The sequence below is a fragment of the Tupaia chinensis genome, unplaced genomic scaffold (genome assembly GCF_000334495.1).
Source record: "Tupaia chinensis unplaced genomic scaffold, TupChi_1.0 Scaffold148012_1, whole genome shotgun sequence".
Classification (NCBI taxonomy): Eukaryota; Metazoa; Chordata; class Mammalia; order Scandentia; family Tupaiidae; genus Tupaia; species Tupaia belangeri.
In genome coordinates, this window is record NW_006207862.1 from 2,028,324 (window position 1) to 2,046,656 (window position 18,333).

Below are 18,333 nucleotides of genomic sequence, written 5' to 3' on the forward strand. Positions count from 1 at the left end.
CCGTTGGCTGTTTGTGGGGAGATTAGGTTTTCCCCCTTTTTTTTTTTTTTTTTTTAATCAAGGTACATCTTTGTCTTTCTTTCAGATATATACTAAAGAACCCAATTGGAAATCATTTAATATCAATTCTGTTTGCCTAGAGCCATTGGAGGACCAGAAACATGTAGCTAACTAGCTATTTGTTTCAAAATGTTAATGTTTTGTGACATTATATTGAATTTTATTTCAAACTTTGCTAAATATATCATTATTTTACCTTTGAGAACACTGAGATCAAAAGAGGTTCAAACAACTCAGTCAAAGCCTGTGGACTCTATGTGGGCAGTTAATAGAACCCAAAGCTTTGCATTTGTTCTTCTTATGGAACATGTTATTTCATTTGAATACCATTCTACTACTATAGAAGGTTGAAATATTTGAGAAAGCTGTGTTTTATAATGTAGCTTGTCCAGTGAAAACATTTAACTATGTTTATGGTGTTTATTTATTCTAGACAGTCAGTTTTACTTTTGGAAAACACGATGAGATCCCCTGAGGTAATGTACACTTTAACATCTGTATGTACAGGGAGAATTTCTGACCTTCAGGGTACACACTAAATCCACTGGTTCATGTTCTATCTAGTACCATCCAGTAGAACTTTCTGTGATGACAAATATTCTGTATCTGTGCTATCCAGTATAGTAGCCACTAGCCACATGCAGTTATTAAATGCTTGACAGGTAACGTGTGAGACTGAAAGTTAACCTTTATATTTCATTTTAATTCATCGAAGTGGAAATAACTACACATGGCTAGTGGCAGCTGTTTTTGCTGGACATTTAGTAGCTACATTAATACATTTTTCATTTGATTCAGTCCTTAAATCTTTGTTCAGAGCTCTTACAACTTCATCATGTGCCATTATGAATTAATCTCTTGACATTGAAAGAATTTAATTATGTTGGAATTGGGCTGGTTCCATGGCCTAGTGGTAAAGGGAGATGGATCCCACGTGGCTGACCATGGTTTGAATTCTAGCTAGAATTCAAATTTCTGGCTTGAAAAGCATGCAGAGTTGGGGCCAGCAGGTGGTGTGGTGGTTAAAGGCACTGGATTCCCATATGGCTGACCGTGGTTCGGGTCCTGGACCTGGTGGCTTGCTTTCTCACTCTCTCTCTCTCTCTCTCTTATTCTGTCCATCTCTGGTCAAATTAAAATAAATAAATAAATAAATAAATAAGTAAAGTTAAAAAAAAAAAAAAAAAATAAATAAGTAAAGTTAAAAAAAAAAAAAAGAAGAAGAACATGTATAGTACATGTGTATGTGTGCCCAAAATCCTGATAGGAAGGAGAAATGGGAGAAAAGGGACTACAGTGTGATCACACCCCACTGGGGATGCTTTTTCCCTCTCTCTCTGACTCTGTCTCTCTGTGTTAAGTGTATACACCTTCTGGCTAAATAAATAAATAAATGAATGAATGAATGCATATGTATATACATACACATACATATGAACCTAAATTGTGTGGGTCCAGGTTTATATTCACTTAGCACTAGAGTTTCATATAAGAAAATGTTCTGTGTTCACAGTCTAGTTAACCCTTTCTACTTGTAGATTTAAAAAATATAATAGCCTTGGGCTAGCCAGTGGCATGGAGGTTAGGGCGGTTGGATCCCACATGGCCAACTGAGATGTGCGAGTCCCAGACCCGGCCGCTTGAAAATCACACCAGGAGCATGTGCATGTGTGCTCAAAAATCCTGAGGAGAATGGAGAAAAAGGGACTGTGGTGTGGCCATCTCCCCAGTGATTTTTTCACTTCCTCTCTCTTGCTGTTTGTCTCTCTCCAGTTTATATATCGGCCCTTTAGCAAACTTAAAAAATAAAAGAATATTGTTAATGAACTGTAATTTAAATACTATATACTTCACCCATTTATCATGCATAATTGAGTGTTTTTGCTTTGTTTTGTATGGGAGAGGTTTTTGCTCTAGGGTGCGTGCGCTCTCCAGAAAGACAGAGAGAGACAGAGAGACAGAAAGTGAGAAATCACCCCCAGGGGGGATGGCCACGCAGCAGTCCCTTCTCCTCCGTTCTCCTCTCGGAATCTTGGGCACACACACGAGCCCAGCATGAGTTTAAGTCACCAGGTCTGGCACTTGAACCACAGTCAATTACATGGGAGTCTAGTGATATAGCCATTATGCTAACTGCTGGTCCTGAGTGTGTGTTTGTTTTTTTTTTTTTAGAGAGAGATTTTTGCTGTAGGGCGCACATGCTTGCTGGAGAAATAGAGACAGACGCAGAAAATGAGAAATCACTGTCCCCGGGGGATGGCCATGCTGCAGTCCCTTCTCTTCCATTCTCTGCTTGAGATTTTGGGCTTGCACGTACACACACCCAGCATGAGTTTAAGCCACTGGGACCAGGACTCAAACCACAGTTGACTACATGGGAGTCCAGCAAAATAACCATTATGCTATCTGCTGGTTTTGGCATTTTAGTATAGTAAGAAGTGTGACACCATCACTGCAATCAATTTTAGAACATTTTCATCATCTCAGAAAGAAACTCCATATCCATTAGCCATCTCTTCCATCAGGCTTACTCCCCACCAATCTATTTTCTGTCTTATGGATTTGCCTATTTTGGACATTTCATGTAAATTGAATTATTTGCTTTGTTCAAACTATAGTGAGTACTTAGACTGTTGAATGAGTAAATGTGTACTGAGTGAATTACTGACAAAGTTGGGACTAGAAAGTCTCTTAATTCATGGCCTCATGTTTTTCCCCACATTATGCCACTTTTTAGGTAGCACATGAACATTTTCCTAGTTTTATCTGTGCATCTATAAAAATCCAAGAGAAAACTAGCAGATAAATAACCTAAGCTTCTCTCTCTCTCTTATTTTAAGCCAGTTTTACAATGTTGTAGATTTAGTTTATTCCTAGTGGGCATGTACACTCGCCAGAGACAGACAGAGAGGGAGACGAGAAAGCACCCCCGTGGGAAATGTTCACACCACAATCCCCTCTTCCATTTTTCCTCTAGGGATTTTAGACATGCACATACATGCACCCAGAGGGGTTCTCAAGTCGCTGGGTTTGGGACTCAAACCATGCCATTGAGTATTGGGATCCACTGCCTTAACCACCAGACCATGAACTTAGCCTCCCAAGCTTCTCTTTTAATGATATTTTTGGAATATTTACAGCTGAAGGCAGATACAACCTCTACACAGCAGATGGCAAATACATCTTCAAGGAAAGAGAATCATTTGATGGCAGAAACATTTTAAAGGTCAGTATAAACTAGAGATAATTGGAAATCCTTTGGCACGTATCCTAAATAAGGAAGGAAAATAAGTTGTTCTACTTAATACTTTTTTTTCTTTAAGTTTTTGTAATAGGGTGTGTGTACTTGCCAGAGAGAAACAGAGAGGGAAAGTGAGAAATCACCCTTCCAGGGGGATGAATACACCATAATCCCTTCTCCTTTATTGTCCTCCTGGGATTTTGGGCACATACACACGTGTCCATCATGATTTTCAAGCCATTGGGTCCATGGCTTGATCCGCAAACAGCCATGTGGGAGTCCAGCGCCTCAACAGTCATGCCACCTGCTGGTCCCTACTTCTTACTTTTAAGAGTCTATTCTTCTCATGTTTTCATGAAAATCATTGCAAGGGCTGTTTATATTAATAAATTTATTTTAACATTCTCAAAGCAAAGATAAATCCTTTTGATTTTGCACCCTTAAAATACTTGAAATTGATAATTTAAGAAACAATTTGGGGGACCAACAGGCGGCATGGTGGCTGGGGACACTGGATGCCCACATGGCCAACTGCAGCTCAAGCCCAAACCTGTTGGCTTGCTTTCTCGTTTTTCCCCTCTGTCTTTCTCTGTCTCTGTCTGATCAAACTGGAAAATAATAATAAAAAATAAGTAATTCTTTTTTTTTTTTTTTAAAAAAGGAAGCAATTAAGTATCCCAAGTACTTGATTCTATAGGAATATGTTGTTTTTAATCTGGTGAGCTTTACTCTGTACTTACCCCTGTAGGATTGAGGTGTTGTTGTTGTTGTTTTTTTTTTTTTAAGTGAAAAATAATTGTTTGTCTTGTCCTAGTCGAAAAACTTTGCTTCACCTATGAATTCAGTCTCCAAAGCTGCTTTATAATGTTTTCACTCAAGAACAGCCCATGTCCTGAAAAGTTGGTGGTCTGTTTCTGACCGTTGAGGCTTTGCTTTTCTGCATGTTGAATTAATCTGTGAAATTCAAGTAAAAGGGGTTTTTCAGATTTGCATTTATCTTTTTCCCACAGACTGTATTCTGTATATCCATGCTTTGTGCCTTCCCTATCAGGTTAACTTACCATTGTTCCTCTAGGCAAAGCGAAATATTAGCTGATGCCAATGGGCCGGCTTTTGAGCCTTCATTTCACTTGTTTTATAATGGTTTAGGTCAGATATTTTCAAGGCCAAGGGTGTTTTTTGGAGATGAAGGAGAGAGTATAGTATAAAAAGTCACAAGCTTCAGCTTTAGAAAATCTCTTCTTCTTTCCCTACCCCATTTCTCATGCCCTAACCTTGACACTTGTCAGTTCTCTTGCCAGCGCCTGATGTGACCCCATTGCCTCTAGTGACATCACTCTTCAGCAGCTGTGAGCTTTTTTCTCCAGAGCCCAAGAGGGCAAGTGGCAGCCATTCACTCAGGCAGGCATCCTAGCACCCACATGGGAGAGCCATGTTGATTCCTTTCTTTCCTTGTTATTTTTATCTTTCCTCTTTTTGAATAGTTTTCTTGTTTTTTAAAGTAGCTTTAGGTTTGGGGCAGGCTGCTAATGAATTCAATTGTAGTTAATTTTGCTATTTTTCCTAGGCCATAGCTTCAGTGCAATATGAATTATTCTTCTCATTCTTCTTTGGGGGTTTTCCAATAATACCATTAATTTCACTTGTCCCACAGCATCCACAGGGAGACTGGTTCTAGTACTCCCCTCAGATAACAAAATCCACATATGCTTAGTTCCCATATACAAAATGGCATAGTTTTTGCATATCATCTGCACACGTCCTCCCATATACTTGAAATCAACTCAAGGTTACTTATAATAAATGCTAATTTTGTGTAAATAGTTGTTATATTGTATTTTTTTAATGTGTATAATTTCTTACTGTTGTAGTATTTTTTATTGGTCTCCCCATCACTCCCCACTCCCTGCCCCTGTTCTGAATATTTTTGATCAGCAATTGATTGAATCCACAGATATGAAGGGCAGACTCTGCTTTGTTTTTTGTTGTTGTTAATTCAAAGAAAGAAAATTGTGGCCAGCAGGTGGTGTAGAGCTAAGGTGCTGGACTCCCACATGGCTGACTGTGGTTCAAGTCCTAGACCCAGCAGCTTGAAACTCACGTTGGGCGTGTGTATGCATGTCCAAAATCTTAGGGGGAGAATGGATTACAGTGTGGCCATTCCCCCTTGGGGGTGAGTTCTCACTTCCCCTCTCACTGTCTCTTTGTCTCTCCAGCAAGTGCATGTGCCCTTTGGCAAAATAAATAAATAAATAGATAAATAAAAAAGAAAATAGACCGAATGGGTAAAGAAATCTGTAGGAATGGCTCAAAACCAATTTGGTTCTCCTGGAATTGAAATGGAAGTCTGCTGTGTTGATGCAAGTTAGATGTGAAGTGCTTTGACCTCTGTAAGAGAGAGGGGATGGCAGGGAGCCTTTGTGAACAGCATGGATAACTCATTGATACCAAAATTTCTCTCATTTTGGAAAGTCAGTTTTTCATGTAAATATGCTTTGTCATGAAATCTTCCAAATCACCCTAGCGATGACATGAATGTAGCTCCCTCTAGTGTTGACAGGGATTATTATATCTGTAGTACCCTTACTGATTGATTGCCTAATCAGTTTGAGAACCAGAGCCCACCTAGATTCTTGAGGACCATTTTATTTAATTCCCCCAATTTAATGTTTGACACAAGATCTACTATGGTTAGAGACTTAGTAAAGTTGCTGCTATTAGCCAAGTCTGGTTCAGACTCCAAACTTAGAAATTTAACATTGTTTCTGCTGCCTGACATAATGTTCACTGTGCAGGCAGAGATCATTAGATATTTGAAATTGAGTGTCTGTCTGAATTGGGATAATGTCTGTTTAATGTCATTTCATTGAAAAAAAACCCCTCGTTTCATAAATGTTGGGGTGCCATTGCCAGTTAGCCTAAAACTAATTAGGAAGTAGACTTTTATATTGAATATAATGCTTAAACACTAACAGAAATGCTTATTCACTGTGTACCGTATGCCAGACATGTGCCCTGAAGATGAAAACAGTCATTATGATACAGTCCCTACCTTCCAGAGCCTCCCATCTTTGAGAGATTCAGGCAGTTAATAGGCAATTATAGCACAGAATGGTGGGAGTGCATTATGGAAGAGACATGCATTTGAACAAAGATAGTTATGACAAAGTGCTCTTTAGTATAGTTTCCAGTATTTGACTCCTAATCATTAGTTCTAGAAAACATAATCTTTATGTTCACCTATATTCAATAAAGAAAGTTAGCTTCTTTTTGAGAATAAAGGTAAACTGTGGGCTCCAACAGTCACCCCACCCCTACACACAGAAGTAATATATTTGTGAGGGGCTAGAACAACTGAAGACTTTCTGCTCAGACTTCACCCTCCAGACCCCAATCTGGAGTGGTAGGGCACCCTCTGTATTCTTCTCTCTGTCTCTCTCTCTAATTTTCTTTTTTAATTATTTTTTATTTTTAAAGTAAAGTGTTTTCTTGGCCCTTGGATCCTCCTTTATCTTGCTAATTCTCACCTTTCCCTCCTCTCATTTAGGAGAGGCAAAGGGCAGGCCCTTTGAGAAGCCATCTGTGTTTGAGCTGGGAGTAATTTGTTCTGTGTTGCCCGCTAGCACAATGATCATTTTTTGCTTTTAAAAATTATTTTTATTATTGTTTTTTCTTTCTTTTTCTTTTCTTTTTTCTTTCTTTGTTTTCTTCTCTTTCCTTTTTCTTTTATTTTATCACTTTGTTGCTCCATCTACACACTGAGCATTTAGACAGGTTTAAGTACACAGTAGCCAAACATAAGATTACTATTAGGGTCAGAATAATCCTCAGTTCTCACAGAATCTGCTGCACAAAGGGAGAAAAATGGTACTGCAGAGAGATTGCAGATCATCTCCTCCTACACGCCTTTGAATGCTCAGATTGAACTTCAAGAAATTAGAAAGAAACATATAATCCATCAGATGACCAGAAACCACCACCGAGGCACAAGAAATATGAGAAACCAAGAAAATATCTCTTCTCCAAGGAAAAAGAACAACGCCTCTTCATCCACAGACAGTACAATGGAACTTGTGGAAATGTCTAATAAAGAATTTAGAATATTCATCGTGACAGAGCTAACAGAGATGCAAAAGAAGAGAGACAATGAACTCCAGAAAATGAAAAAGAAAAGAGACAACCAGGAGGTGAGGAAGTTCTTGCACCATCTGAAAGAGGAAATACACACCATAAAAAGAATCAAATGGAATTATTAGAGATGAAGGCTATAATACAGGAAATCAAAACCTCCCTTGAAAGTAATAAAAGCAGATTAGATCACACAGAAGATCGAATCTCAGATGCAGAATACAGAATCTCTGACCTAGAAAAATTCACCACAAAGACTAAGAAAATAACCCCCCAAAATGAGAATAACGTATGAGAAGTACTAGATACCATTAAATGTCCAAACATCCGGATAATTGGTATCCCAGAAAGTTAAGAAACTAATAAGGGCATTGATAATATATTCCATGAAATTCTGGGAGAAAAGCTTCCAAACCTAGAGAAGCATTCAAATATCCAGACCCAAGAAATCCAAAGGACCTTGGGACCGGCAGGTGGCATGGTGGATAGGGGTACTGGACTCCCACATAGCCGACACAGTTCAAGTCCTGGACCTGGAGGCTTACTTTCTCACTTTCTCTCCCTCTGTCCCTTTCTGGTCAAATTAGAATAAATAAATAAATAACGTTAAATAAAATAATTCTTAAAAGCTAACCAAAACAAAAAAAAGTACAAAGGAACCCAAATAGAATCAACCCAAGAAGATCTTCTCCTAGGCACATCATAGCCAGATTGACCAAAACCATAGACAAAGACAAGATACTAAAATTGGCAAGAGAGAAACATCAAGTTACTTACAAAGGATATCCCATCAGGCTAACAGTGGACCTCTCATTGGAAATAATGCGAGCAAGGAAAGAATAGGAAAATATAAAATGTTAAGTGAAAAACAATTTCAAACAAGAATTCTTTTTTTTTTGGAGAGGTTTTTGCTATAGGATGCGTGCGCTCGCCAGAAAGAGACAAAGAAACAGAAAGTGAGATGTCACCGCCCCACCCCCGGTGGGGGGATGACCACGCCACAATCCCTTTTCCTCCATTCTCCTCTCGGGATCTTGGGTATGCACGCACACGCGCCCAGTGTGAGTTTCAAGCCACCGGGTCTGGGACTTGAACCGCGGTCGACTACATGGGAGTCCAGTGACATAGCCATGACGCTAACTGCTGGTCCCTCAACTAAGAATTCTTTACCTTGCAAGATTATCCTTCATATGGGAAGAAAAGACAGAAACATTCTCAGATAAACAAAACCTGAAAGAATTTACCAACACCAGACCTACTCTCTAAGAAGTTCTGAATGGAGTGCTATTCCAGGAAAACTAAAGACACACACACACAGAAATAAGAATCCAAAAAACAAGCAAGAAAATGGCCAACTTAATGGTGGGGACAAGTCTGGAGTTGAATGTGAATTTCCAGAATTTAAATGGAAAGATCGGACCACAACAGGAGAGAGATTAATTACATGAAACTGAACTGGTAAAATAGAATCTTAGGACTTTTGACTAAAACATTACTGATTTTTTTTCTGGGCTTTGTTTTTAAGATTTAAGGATTTTAAAAAATTAGTTATTTAATCTTATTTATTATTATTCAATTTGACCAGGGAGAGACAGAGAGAGAGAGAGAAAGCAAGTTACCAGGTCTGGGACTTGAACCATGGTCAGCCATATGGGAGTCTAGCACCTTAACTGCCATGCCACCTGCTGGCCCCCCAGATTTAAGGATTTTTGTCTCTTTGTCTTCTCTTGAGCTGTTGATAGGTTCATCTACTTACTATTTGAACAGAATCCTAACTTTTTTCCTGGCTTTAAATCTTAAGCAAATTTCTCTTACTGTTTTTTTATTTTGATTTATTAAAACTAAAACTGCTTTTCTTGAAATTAAAAAATATATATTAAAAAATACCTATTTAATGACCTCAGTAAGCTATATAACCTCAGTTAGATGCAACTTTATAGTATGTTCATTCTACTCACTGAATTTTATGCCTAAAGTCAGACATGTTCCAGATATGTATACCAGCTGAACTTGCTATTATAAATATTTAGATTAATTAAGGTATTTTGTGAATCAATAAAACGTGGGGGAGAAAAAAATGACATGGAAAGCAACTGTAGATACCAGAGATAGTGTGGGAGGTGGGTGGGAAATGGCAGAGGGTGAGAAATAGGGAATCAAGGGGAAAAGAAAAAAAAAGCAAAAATATGTAAGAAACAAGACATGGAAAATTACTTGTTGACGATAACATGTATGGTAATATCCTTGATTAAGCCAATATACAGTATATTCTGGATGGGAAATAACATTTTGTGTGCCGTGATGATGTATATTGAATGAACGTATAATAAATAAATGTAAAAGAAAAGGAAAAAAAAAGAAGTAGTATCTTTGTAAAGTAGCTATAGTCAGCCCACTGTTTGGAATGACCAGATAGACGTTTCTTTCTCAAGAAAACCTATGTCCCCCTGAAACTCTTGAAATATAACAAATATTTAGAAAACCAATGGGTTTTATTTATGTAGTTTTTGTGCCAGGTGAAATTATTATGTTTAGGGGGAAATAATCAATTTCACTAATAAGATAGGAACTGTCTTAGAGTAAACCGAAAGGTTAATAACTACATTGGTTGGTAAAGAGCCCAGGCGTATGTGTGCAGCATGTTAATAGCTACATAGGCCAAGGATCAGGAATGCTGGTGATGCGAGGCAGCCATGGAAAAAAGAAAAATCAACTTCATCTGCTATTCACAGAGAAACAAACCGAGAAAGAAAGTCATTGCTCATTGCTGTAAGAATTTAATGAGTAACAGCCAATTGCTATTCTGCTCCATGAAGGGAATTTGTCCTTTTGGCTCAGTGTAATATTATGTGTTCTGGGTGCCTTAATAAGAAAGGAAAAGTCTAATGACTTTTGGAGATGGAAGCCACGTTTTTCTTTTGTACAGCTCTTTCGAGAGTTGTTACAGCTGTAATATACTAGTATCTGGTTATTCTTAGTTAAAAATCAGAATTTTCTTTAGCTGAGAAAGTCTTAGAATGAAGAACTGACAGCTAAGGAATCATTTTCCTGTGTTATTTATACCAGAAAAGGGACAAGACATATTCAGTTATGGTGGGGTTTTTTTATTAATTTTTTTTATATAAAACTGGCAACTCAAAAAAGAAAGATGTGTGAGTGAAGAAGACGTAGGCTGAATGAATAGGGTGGTGTCCCTTCAGAGAGTCTCTATTTCTAATCTAAGATGCTCTTTATATGACCATAGCCAGTGATAAACTTGTAATTGGAGAAGAGCTGATCTAAAGACATTTTGCCTGGAAGTGACTGCTCAGTCACTAGCTACAAGTAGAGTGGTCATTAACTGCCAGCTTTTGGAGAAAGAAGTAATGGCAGTCTGTTTGGAGGACTTAAGAAAAGGTCATAAGTGGGAGCAGCAGTTAGCGTAATGGCTATGTCACTGGACTCTCATGTAGTTGACCGCGGTTTGAGTCCTGGACCTAGTGGCTTAAACTCACGCCGGGTGCACATGCGTGCATGCCCAAGATCCTGAGAGGAGAATGGAGTAGAAGGGATTGTGGTGTGACCATCCCCCCTAGGTGGTTGATTTCTCACTTTCTGTTTGTCTCTCTCTTTCTGGCGAGTGCACACACCCTATAGCAAAAACTTCTCCAAAAAAAAGACAGAAAGAAATGGTCATAAGTGATAGAATCAGTATTGCAAGTTTGTGCTCTAACAAGGGGTCTGGTGTGGACTGTTCAGCATATAGCTTTGACCACAGAGTAAAGAAGGGGAATTAGAGCCCTAGGTTGTACTAACCAGAGCAGGAGATTTGGTACAGATAAAGGCACAGTGGTGTATTTGAGTGGGAATGGAAGGAACTATAGGTCCAAAATCAGAGGACACTGATTTCTTTAGACACTTGAAAAAATTCTGTAAAAAATAAACCAAATAGGGGACCAGCAGTTAGCGTAATGGCTATGTCGCTAGCCTCCCACGTAGTCGACCGTGATTTGTGTCCCGGACCCGGTGGCTTAAAACCCACGCCAGGCGCGTGTGCATGCGTGCCCGAGATCCCGAGAGGAGAATGGAGGAGAAGGGATTGCGGCGGGGCCATCCCCCCTAGGGGGTGATTTCTCGCTTTCTGTCTCTCTGTCTCTGTCTGGCGAGCGCATGCGCCCTATAGTGAAAAACCTCTCAAAAAAACAAACAAACAAACAAATAAAAGGATGAATTTGTGGCTGTCTTCTTCATGTATAAGAATTGTTAAATTTAGAGAAAGGGAATTGACAGTATTAAACCAATAACATTAATTTTTAATACTCCCCCTGGAAAAAATGTTTTGAAATTGAAAATTTTCTTGAAAAATGTGAATGAGTTACTTAGGTATTTCACTCTTTTTTTTTTTTGGCCCTTTTATGTTCCTTTAAAGTCTCTTTTTTTTTTTTTTTTTTAGTGAGATTTTTGCTATATCACATGTGCATTTACCAGAGAGACAGCAAGAAATTATCCCCCAAGGGGATGGCCCTGCGGTAGTCCCTTCTCCTCTCAGGACTTTGGACACTCATGCACATACACCTGGCATGAGATTTAAGCTGACAGGTCTATGACTTGAACCACAGTCAACTATGTGAGAGTCCTGCAACATAACCATTACGCCATCTGCTCGTCCCTCCTTTGGAGTCTTTTAAAGGACAATTAGAGGGACTGGCAGGTGGTTTGGTGGTTGGGGGCGCTGGACTCCCACATGGCTGACCATGGTTTGAGTCCCATACCTGGTGACTAGCTTTCTCACTTTCCTCTATCTGTCCCTCTCTGGTTAAATTAAAATAAATAAACGAATAAAGTTAAAGAAACTGACATCTTATCAATGTTGAGTCTTCCTATCAATGTACATGTAGTATCTCTCCATTTATTAGGTCGTCGGGAAAATCACGATGTACTTTTTGTTTGTTTTTTTCTATGCAAAAATGCATCTTGACTTTCCCGATGACCAATATTTTGTTTTTCTTTGATATCGTTCACCAGAATTTTGTAGTTTTCTACACATAGATCTCACACATATTTTGTTAGATTCCTGCCTAAGTATGTTATTTTGGGGAGCTAGTGTAAATGGTAATGTCTTTTTAATTTCAAATTGCCTTTGTTCATTGCCATTATATAGAAGATCACTCGACTTCTGCATATTATCCTTATATCCTACCACACTGTTCTAATTGCTTGTTAGTTCTAGGGTTGTTTGTTGTTGTTCAGTTCTTTTGGATTTTCTACATAGACAGTCATTTGTAAACAGTCTTCTTTCTTCCTTCCTTGTATGTTTACCTTTTATTTCCTTTTAAAAAATAAGTATTTAACTTAATTTATTGTTATTATTTTTTTATTTTGACCAGAGAGAGACAAATAGAGAGAAGGAAAGTGAGAAAGCAAGTCGTCAGGTCCAGGACGTGAACCATGGTTGGCCATATGAGAGTCCAGCACTTTAACCACCACGTCACCTGCTAGTCCTTTATTTCCTTCTTCTATTTTACTGTGCTAGCTAGGGCTACCAGCATGATCTTGAAAAAAGGCGGTGAGAGGGGATATCGTTGCCTTGTTCTCAGTGAGGATGCTTATAGTTTCTCATCATTAAGTATGATGTTAACTATAGGTTTTTGTAGATGTTTGTATTTAAGTTGAGAAAGTTCCCCACTGTGTTTTCCTGAGGGTTTTTTTTTTTTTTTTTTTTTGAACGGGTAGTAGATTTTTTAAAAAAACATATTTTGAATGCTTATTTTACTTATTTCATGGGAGTTGGGGAAGCTGACAGGATTTTGCCACACTGTGATCTTCCAGCCTCCCAGCCAGTCAGGATCATAGATGTTCATGGGCATGCTTGGCATGTTAAGGTTGACCCAGGATCTGACCCCAGGCCTTCTGTATCACACAGCAGTGCCCTCTTATGGCTAGGCCTGGGTATTGGATTTTATCAGATGCCTTTTCTACATCAGTTGATATGATCAAATAATTTTTATTCATTAGTCTTTTGATGTGGTGGATTACACTGATTGATTTTTGAATGCAGAACCAGTCTTGCATACCTGAAATAAATCCCACTTCTTAGTCATGGTATATAATTATTTTTATACATTGTTGAATTTGATTTGCATATGCTTTGTTGAGGATTTTTCATCTGTTTATGAAAGATACTGGTCTGTAGTTTTCTTGTAATGTCATTGCCTGCTTTGGGTTTTAGGGTATTGCTTGACTCCTAGAATGACTGAGGAAGTATTCCCTCTTTTGTCTTCTGTAAGAGATTGTAGAGAATTTGGTATAGTTTCTTTCTTTTTTTTAAAGAATTATTTTATTTAACTTTATTTATTATTATTATTCTAAAAAAAATTTAGAGAGGTTTTTGCTATAAGGGCTCATGTGTTTGTCAGAGAGACAGAAAGCAAGAAATCCCCAGGGGGAATGGCCACACTACAGTCCTTTCTCCTCCATTCTTCTCTTGGGATCTTGAGCATACAAGCACACGCACCTGGTGTGAGTTAAGTTTTTAGGTCTGGGACTTGAACTGTGGTTGGCTACTTGGGATTCCAGCGATGTAACCACTTTTTTTTTTTTTTTTTTTTTTAACAAAAGATAAATATTTATTCAGAACAAAATTTTTAACAATTGGTTTTACATTCTAAGCCACAAGGAAATAGCAAAACATATTGCAAAGGAAAGACAAAAACAAAAAGAAAAAGCAATGTACTATCTCTGCTACTTTTAACTGGATGACACTCAGTCGACCCATGCCCTCTCACTTGGCCTATTTCCTAAGTACATTTACGGGTTGACAACTGACTCATAATTCCAGGTTAAAACTGCCTTTCTCCTGAGAGTTGGGATGCTGCAGACATCCTCTGGTGAGCACTTTTCTAGGGTTCTTTGCTACTGAGGCTATGGTGTAAATGGAAACCTCTGTTAGGTTTCTAGTCCCTAATATATTTTTAAAATTTTGACCGGAGAAAGAGCGTGCATGCACATGTACAAGAGAGAGAGAAAGAGAATAAAAGGGAGAAAACAAGCTGCCAGGTCTGAGACTCGAACCACTTGTCAGCCACATGGGAGTTCAGCATCTTTAACCACCACACCACCTGCCGGCCCCTTTAGTTTCTCTCTTAAATGTTTCGTAGAATTCACTAGTGAACCCATCTGGATGTAGTGCTATTTTGGAATGTTATTTTTTAATTTATTTTATTTCTTTCTTTTTAAATTTTTTTCCATGTACTCACCAGAGAAAAGGAGAGAGAAGGACAAGGAGAAAGCACCCACCATGGGAATTGTCACACCACAATCTTTCTCTTTCATTTCTCCCTCCTTTCAGGATTCTAGGTATGCACATGTATGTGCTCAATGTGTTTTATTTTTTTAAATTTTTTTATTTATTCATTCATTTATTTTTTAATTTGACCAGAGAGAGACAGAGGGTGAGGGTGAGAGAGAGAAGAAGTGAGGAAAGCAAGCCACCAGATTCAGGACTGGAACCCCAGTCAGCTATGTGGGAGTGTCCAGCCCCTTAACCACCACACCACCTGCTGGTCCCCTCAATGTGTTTTCAAGCTGCTGGGTCTGGGACTCAAACTGCATGGCCAGCCATGTAAAATCCAGCTGCTTTAACCACCAGACCATAGCTGGCCCTAATTTCTTTCATAGATTATGGGCCTATTCAGATTGTCTGTTTCATTTTGAGTGAGTTTTGGCAGATTATGTCTTTCAAGGGATTGGTCAATTTTTTTCTAGGTTATCAAATTTGTAGGCATGAAATTGTTCATGCAAGGCCAGTGTGCTGACAGCAAACTCTCTCAACTGTTATTTGGTGAGAAACTATTTCTTCTTTATTTTTTTCTTTGTGTATGTATGTGCGTGCAGCCATGTGTTTGGGACTCAAATACGGTTGGCCATGTGGGAGTCTTGTGCCTTAACCACCCCATCAACTGTTGGCCTCCCCAGCAGGGATCTTTTTTTTTTTTTTCCCCACTATAGGGCGCGTGCGTTCACCAGACAGACAAAGAGAGACATAGAGACAGAAAGCGAGAAGTCACCCCCCAGGGGGATGGTCATGCCGCAATCCCTTCTCCTCCATTCTCCTCTTGGGATCTTGGGCACGCATGCGCACGTGCCCGGCGTGAGTTTTAAGCCACCGGGTCCGGGACGCGAACCACGGTCGACTACGTGGGAGTCCAGCGACATAGCCATTACACTAACTGCTGGTTCCCCCCAGCAGGGATCTTGATGTCATGATTTATCCTCAATTTCAGCTAATCTGGATCATGGGCACACATGTACCCAGCATACTCAGGGAGGTCTCCGGACACAAACGGGTAACTTTCTCATGTGGTTTTGCCTCACACAGTGTTGCGTTTTACCATTACTCTACCACCAGGCGCCCACATATTATCTGCTTTATCCGTAAGTGTCCTTAACCTGTTAGTCATCGTTGTTCCACATTCCTGGTCTGAGAATTCCAATACTGCTTCTCATATTTGAATATGGTTCTGATGCTTATTCTGTCTCTCAAAAATTGTGTTTCACCGTGCCTTATAATTTTTTGTTGAAATATGGGCAAGATGTGCTGGGTGAAAGAGACTCAGGGAAATAGACTGTAGTGGTGTGATAGTAAGGCTGCTGGGAGGGGAAGTGTTTTGTAATCCTCTGATTAGGTCTCAGTCTTCTGGTGAGTCCAAGCCACTGAAGGTTACCAGTGCTTCTCATTGCCCCCTTCCTGGAGTTGTGTCTATCCCTTCCCTTCTATTTGAAAGGCTAGAGGGAGCCAGAGCACAGTTCTCCTAGTAGAGTTGGGTATCTCCCTTCTCCCACATTCAAGGCTATAGCTAGCTGAAATTGGATATTTCCCTTCCTATAGTTAGGTTAGGCCGTGATAAAACTCTGCAGGTTAGACTCTGGTAAAATAGTTTCTCCTGGGAGCAGGCCTTGTGAAGAACAGCATACTGCTCTGGCATATTTTAAAATGGCCTTTCCCCCCTCCTCTCGCTGCAATCAGGTGGGCATCTCCTCTGATGGTCACTGTAAAGTCCTGGTAGAGCTCTTGGCAGTAAAACTCACTTGATCCTGGTACCTCCCAATGACCAGGTCTTGTGGAGTTTTTTAACTCTCAGACTTATCTACGCTGAGGCGCTAGCAGTTCATCAGTTATGATTTAGGTTTTCTTATTCTGGAAGTTTCTTCTTGTTGGTTTCTGCTCCAGTTAGTTTTGTTTCTCTACTTACCTATGAGTGTCTCCAGTTTAAGTTGTGATTTTCTCTACTTACCTATGAGTGTCTCCAGTTTTGGGGGCAGCAGTTTGTCCTGTGGTCTCACTTCTCTGACAGATCTAAGAAGAGTTGTTGGTTTTTTAGTTTGCTTAGCTTTTTTTTTTTTTTTGTCTTAAGTGTATTTATTTCTTCAGAGAGAGAGAGAGAGAGAGAGAAAGACCCCCAAAAGGGTCATTTTATCACATCTCAGCAGGGCTGCATCATTGGCACATATGCATATACCTGGTGAGCTCAGGGAGGTCCCAGGATTTGAACTAGTATCTTTCCCATGGGATTCCAGCTATGCCATTGCTGTGCCACCACCTGGCCCTGTTTAACATTTCACTAAAGAGATGGAATGAGGGCTTCCAGCCTCCTGCATGGTGAACTAGAAACTAAAAGTCTTGTAACTTGTATTTTAAAAAGTTTGGTAATTGCAAGGGAAGATTAGCATTCAGAAGGTATATTATTTCTCTTGAGGAGGAAAATATTTTTTATTATCCATTTTTATTATATAATATAATATTTAGCATATCATATACTGTTCTTGAAAATTACTCCTTGGCTCTTAAAAACAATCACCTGGCTCTTTAGATATTTTCCCCCTCAGGAGTCAGGTTTTTCAAAGTCCTTCAATGTCTATCACTAAATGTTCCACTGTACTATGATAGTAGGATAAGTAACAGCAAATTGATCTAGGTAAAATTGCTGTCTCTCGATTTCCAATATAGTTACCGTGTCATTTTTACTACCTTATGTTTCCATGACTTGAAATTTTAGTCTTATTTAAATAAAATCATTAAGCAGATGTCACTTCCTTTCCTGGTTTTTAATGCTTATACACTAAACATGGTTCATTTAGATATAGTGATATTTTATCATAGCTTTTATCTGTACCATTGAAAGCAATTACATTATTCTTGACAATCTTGTGAAACAGTCACTTTGTTAGAGAAACAAACATGCAACTTTCTGAAGAATTTCATTTGGAAAATAAAAATAAGATGTTATGAAAAAGATCAACCACTGAGTCCCGGACCCAGTGGCTTAAACTCACGCCAGGTGTGTGTGTGTGCATGCCCAAGATTCCCAGAGGAGAATGGAGGAGAAAGGATTGCGGCATGTCCATCCCCCCTGGGGGGTGATTTCTTGCTTTCTGTCTCTCTGTCTCTTTCTGGTGAGCGTACACACTCTATAGCAAAAACCTCTCAAAAAAAAAAAAAAAAGTTGGATGAAGAAGGCTCTGGCCTGGTTGTGCTCCCAGGCATGTGGTAGTAGCAAACAAATCCTCACTGGAAGAAGGCACCAATACCATCTGCCTAAAGGTACTTCCCCAAAATGGCCGGTACACAAACATGGTTAGACATGTGAGGAAACCAGTCACAATAAGCAAACAGAGCTAAAAAAAACTCACAAAGACATGACAAGGCCAGCAGGTGGTGTGATGGTTAAGGACTCTGGACTCCCACATAGCCGACTGCAGTTTGAGTCCCAGACTTGGCTTGCTTTCTCACTTTGTCTCTCTTTCTCACTCATTCTGTCCCTCGCTGGTCAAATTAAAATAAACAAATATAAATTTGCTGTTATGATCCTTCTGCATTAGCTTCCCAGACTGCTACCATATTCCGCTGCCCCTGGCCTTCATGTTGG

At 39.3% G+C, this 18,333-nt stretch overlaps 1 protein-coding gene and 1 long non-coding RNA gene across 6 annotated transcripts in view; one reads left to right on the forward strand and one right to left on the reverse strand.

The window, feature by feature from the left end:
* Window positions 1-18,333, forward strand: part of ASCC1 (activating signal cointegrator 1 complex subunit 1) — a 113,733-nt gene that overhangs the window by 71,086 nt on the left and 24,314 nt on the right. For all 4 annotated transcript variants that reach the window (XM_006170090.3, XM_006170093.3, XM_006170091.3 and 1 more), the window contains exon 9: window positions 3,201-3,286. In XM_006170090.3, the coding sequence (XP_006170152.1) occupies window positions 3,201-3,286 (86 nt within the window). The remainder of the gene's footprint in view (window positions 1-3,200; window positions 3,287-18,333) is intronic.
* LOC102494097 (uncharacterized) overlaps window positions 1-18,333 on the reverse strand; it is a 45,415-nt gene that overhangs the window by 6,287 nt on the left and 20,795 nt on the right. Inside the window, exon 1 of one of the 2 annotated variants that reach the window (XR_003548144.1) lies at window positions 4,042-4,195. The exons of the other annotated variant lie outside the window; for it this stretch is intronic. This is a non-coding gene — a long non-coding RNA (uncharacterized LOC102494097). Of the gene's footprint in view, window positions 1-4,041; window positions 4,196-18,333 lie in introns of those variants that run through there. 2 annotated transcript variants of the gene reach the window in all.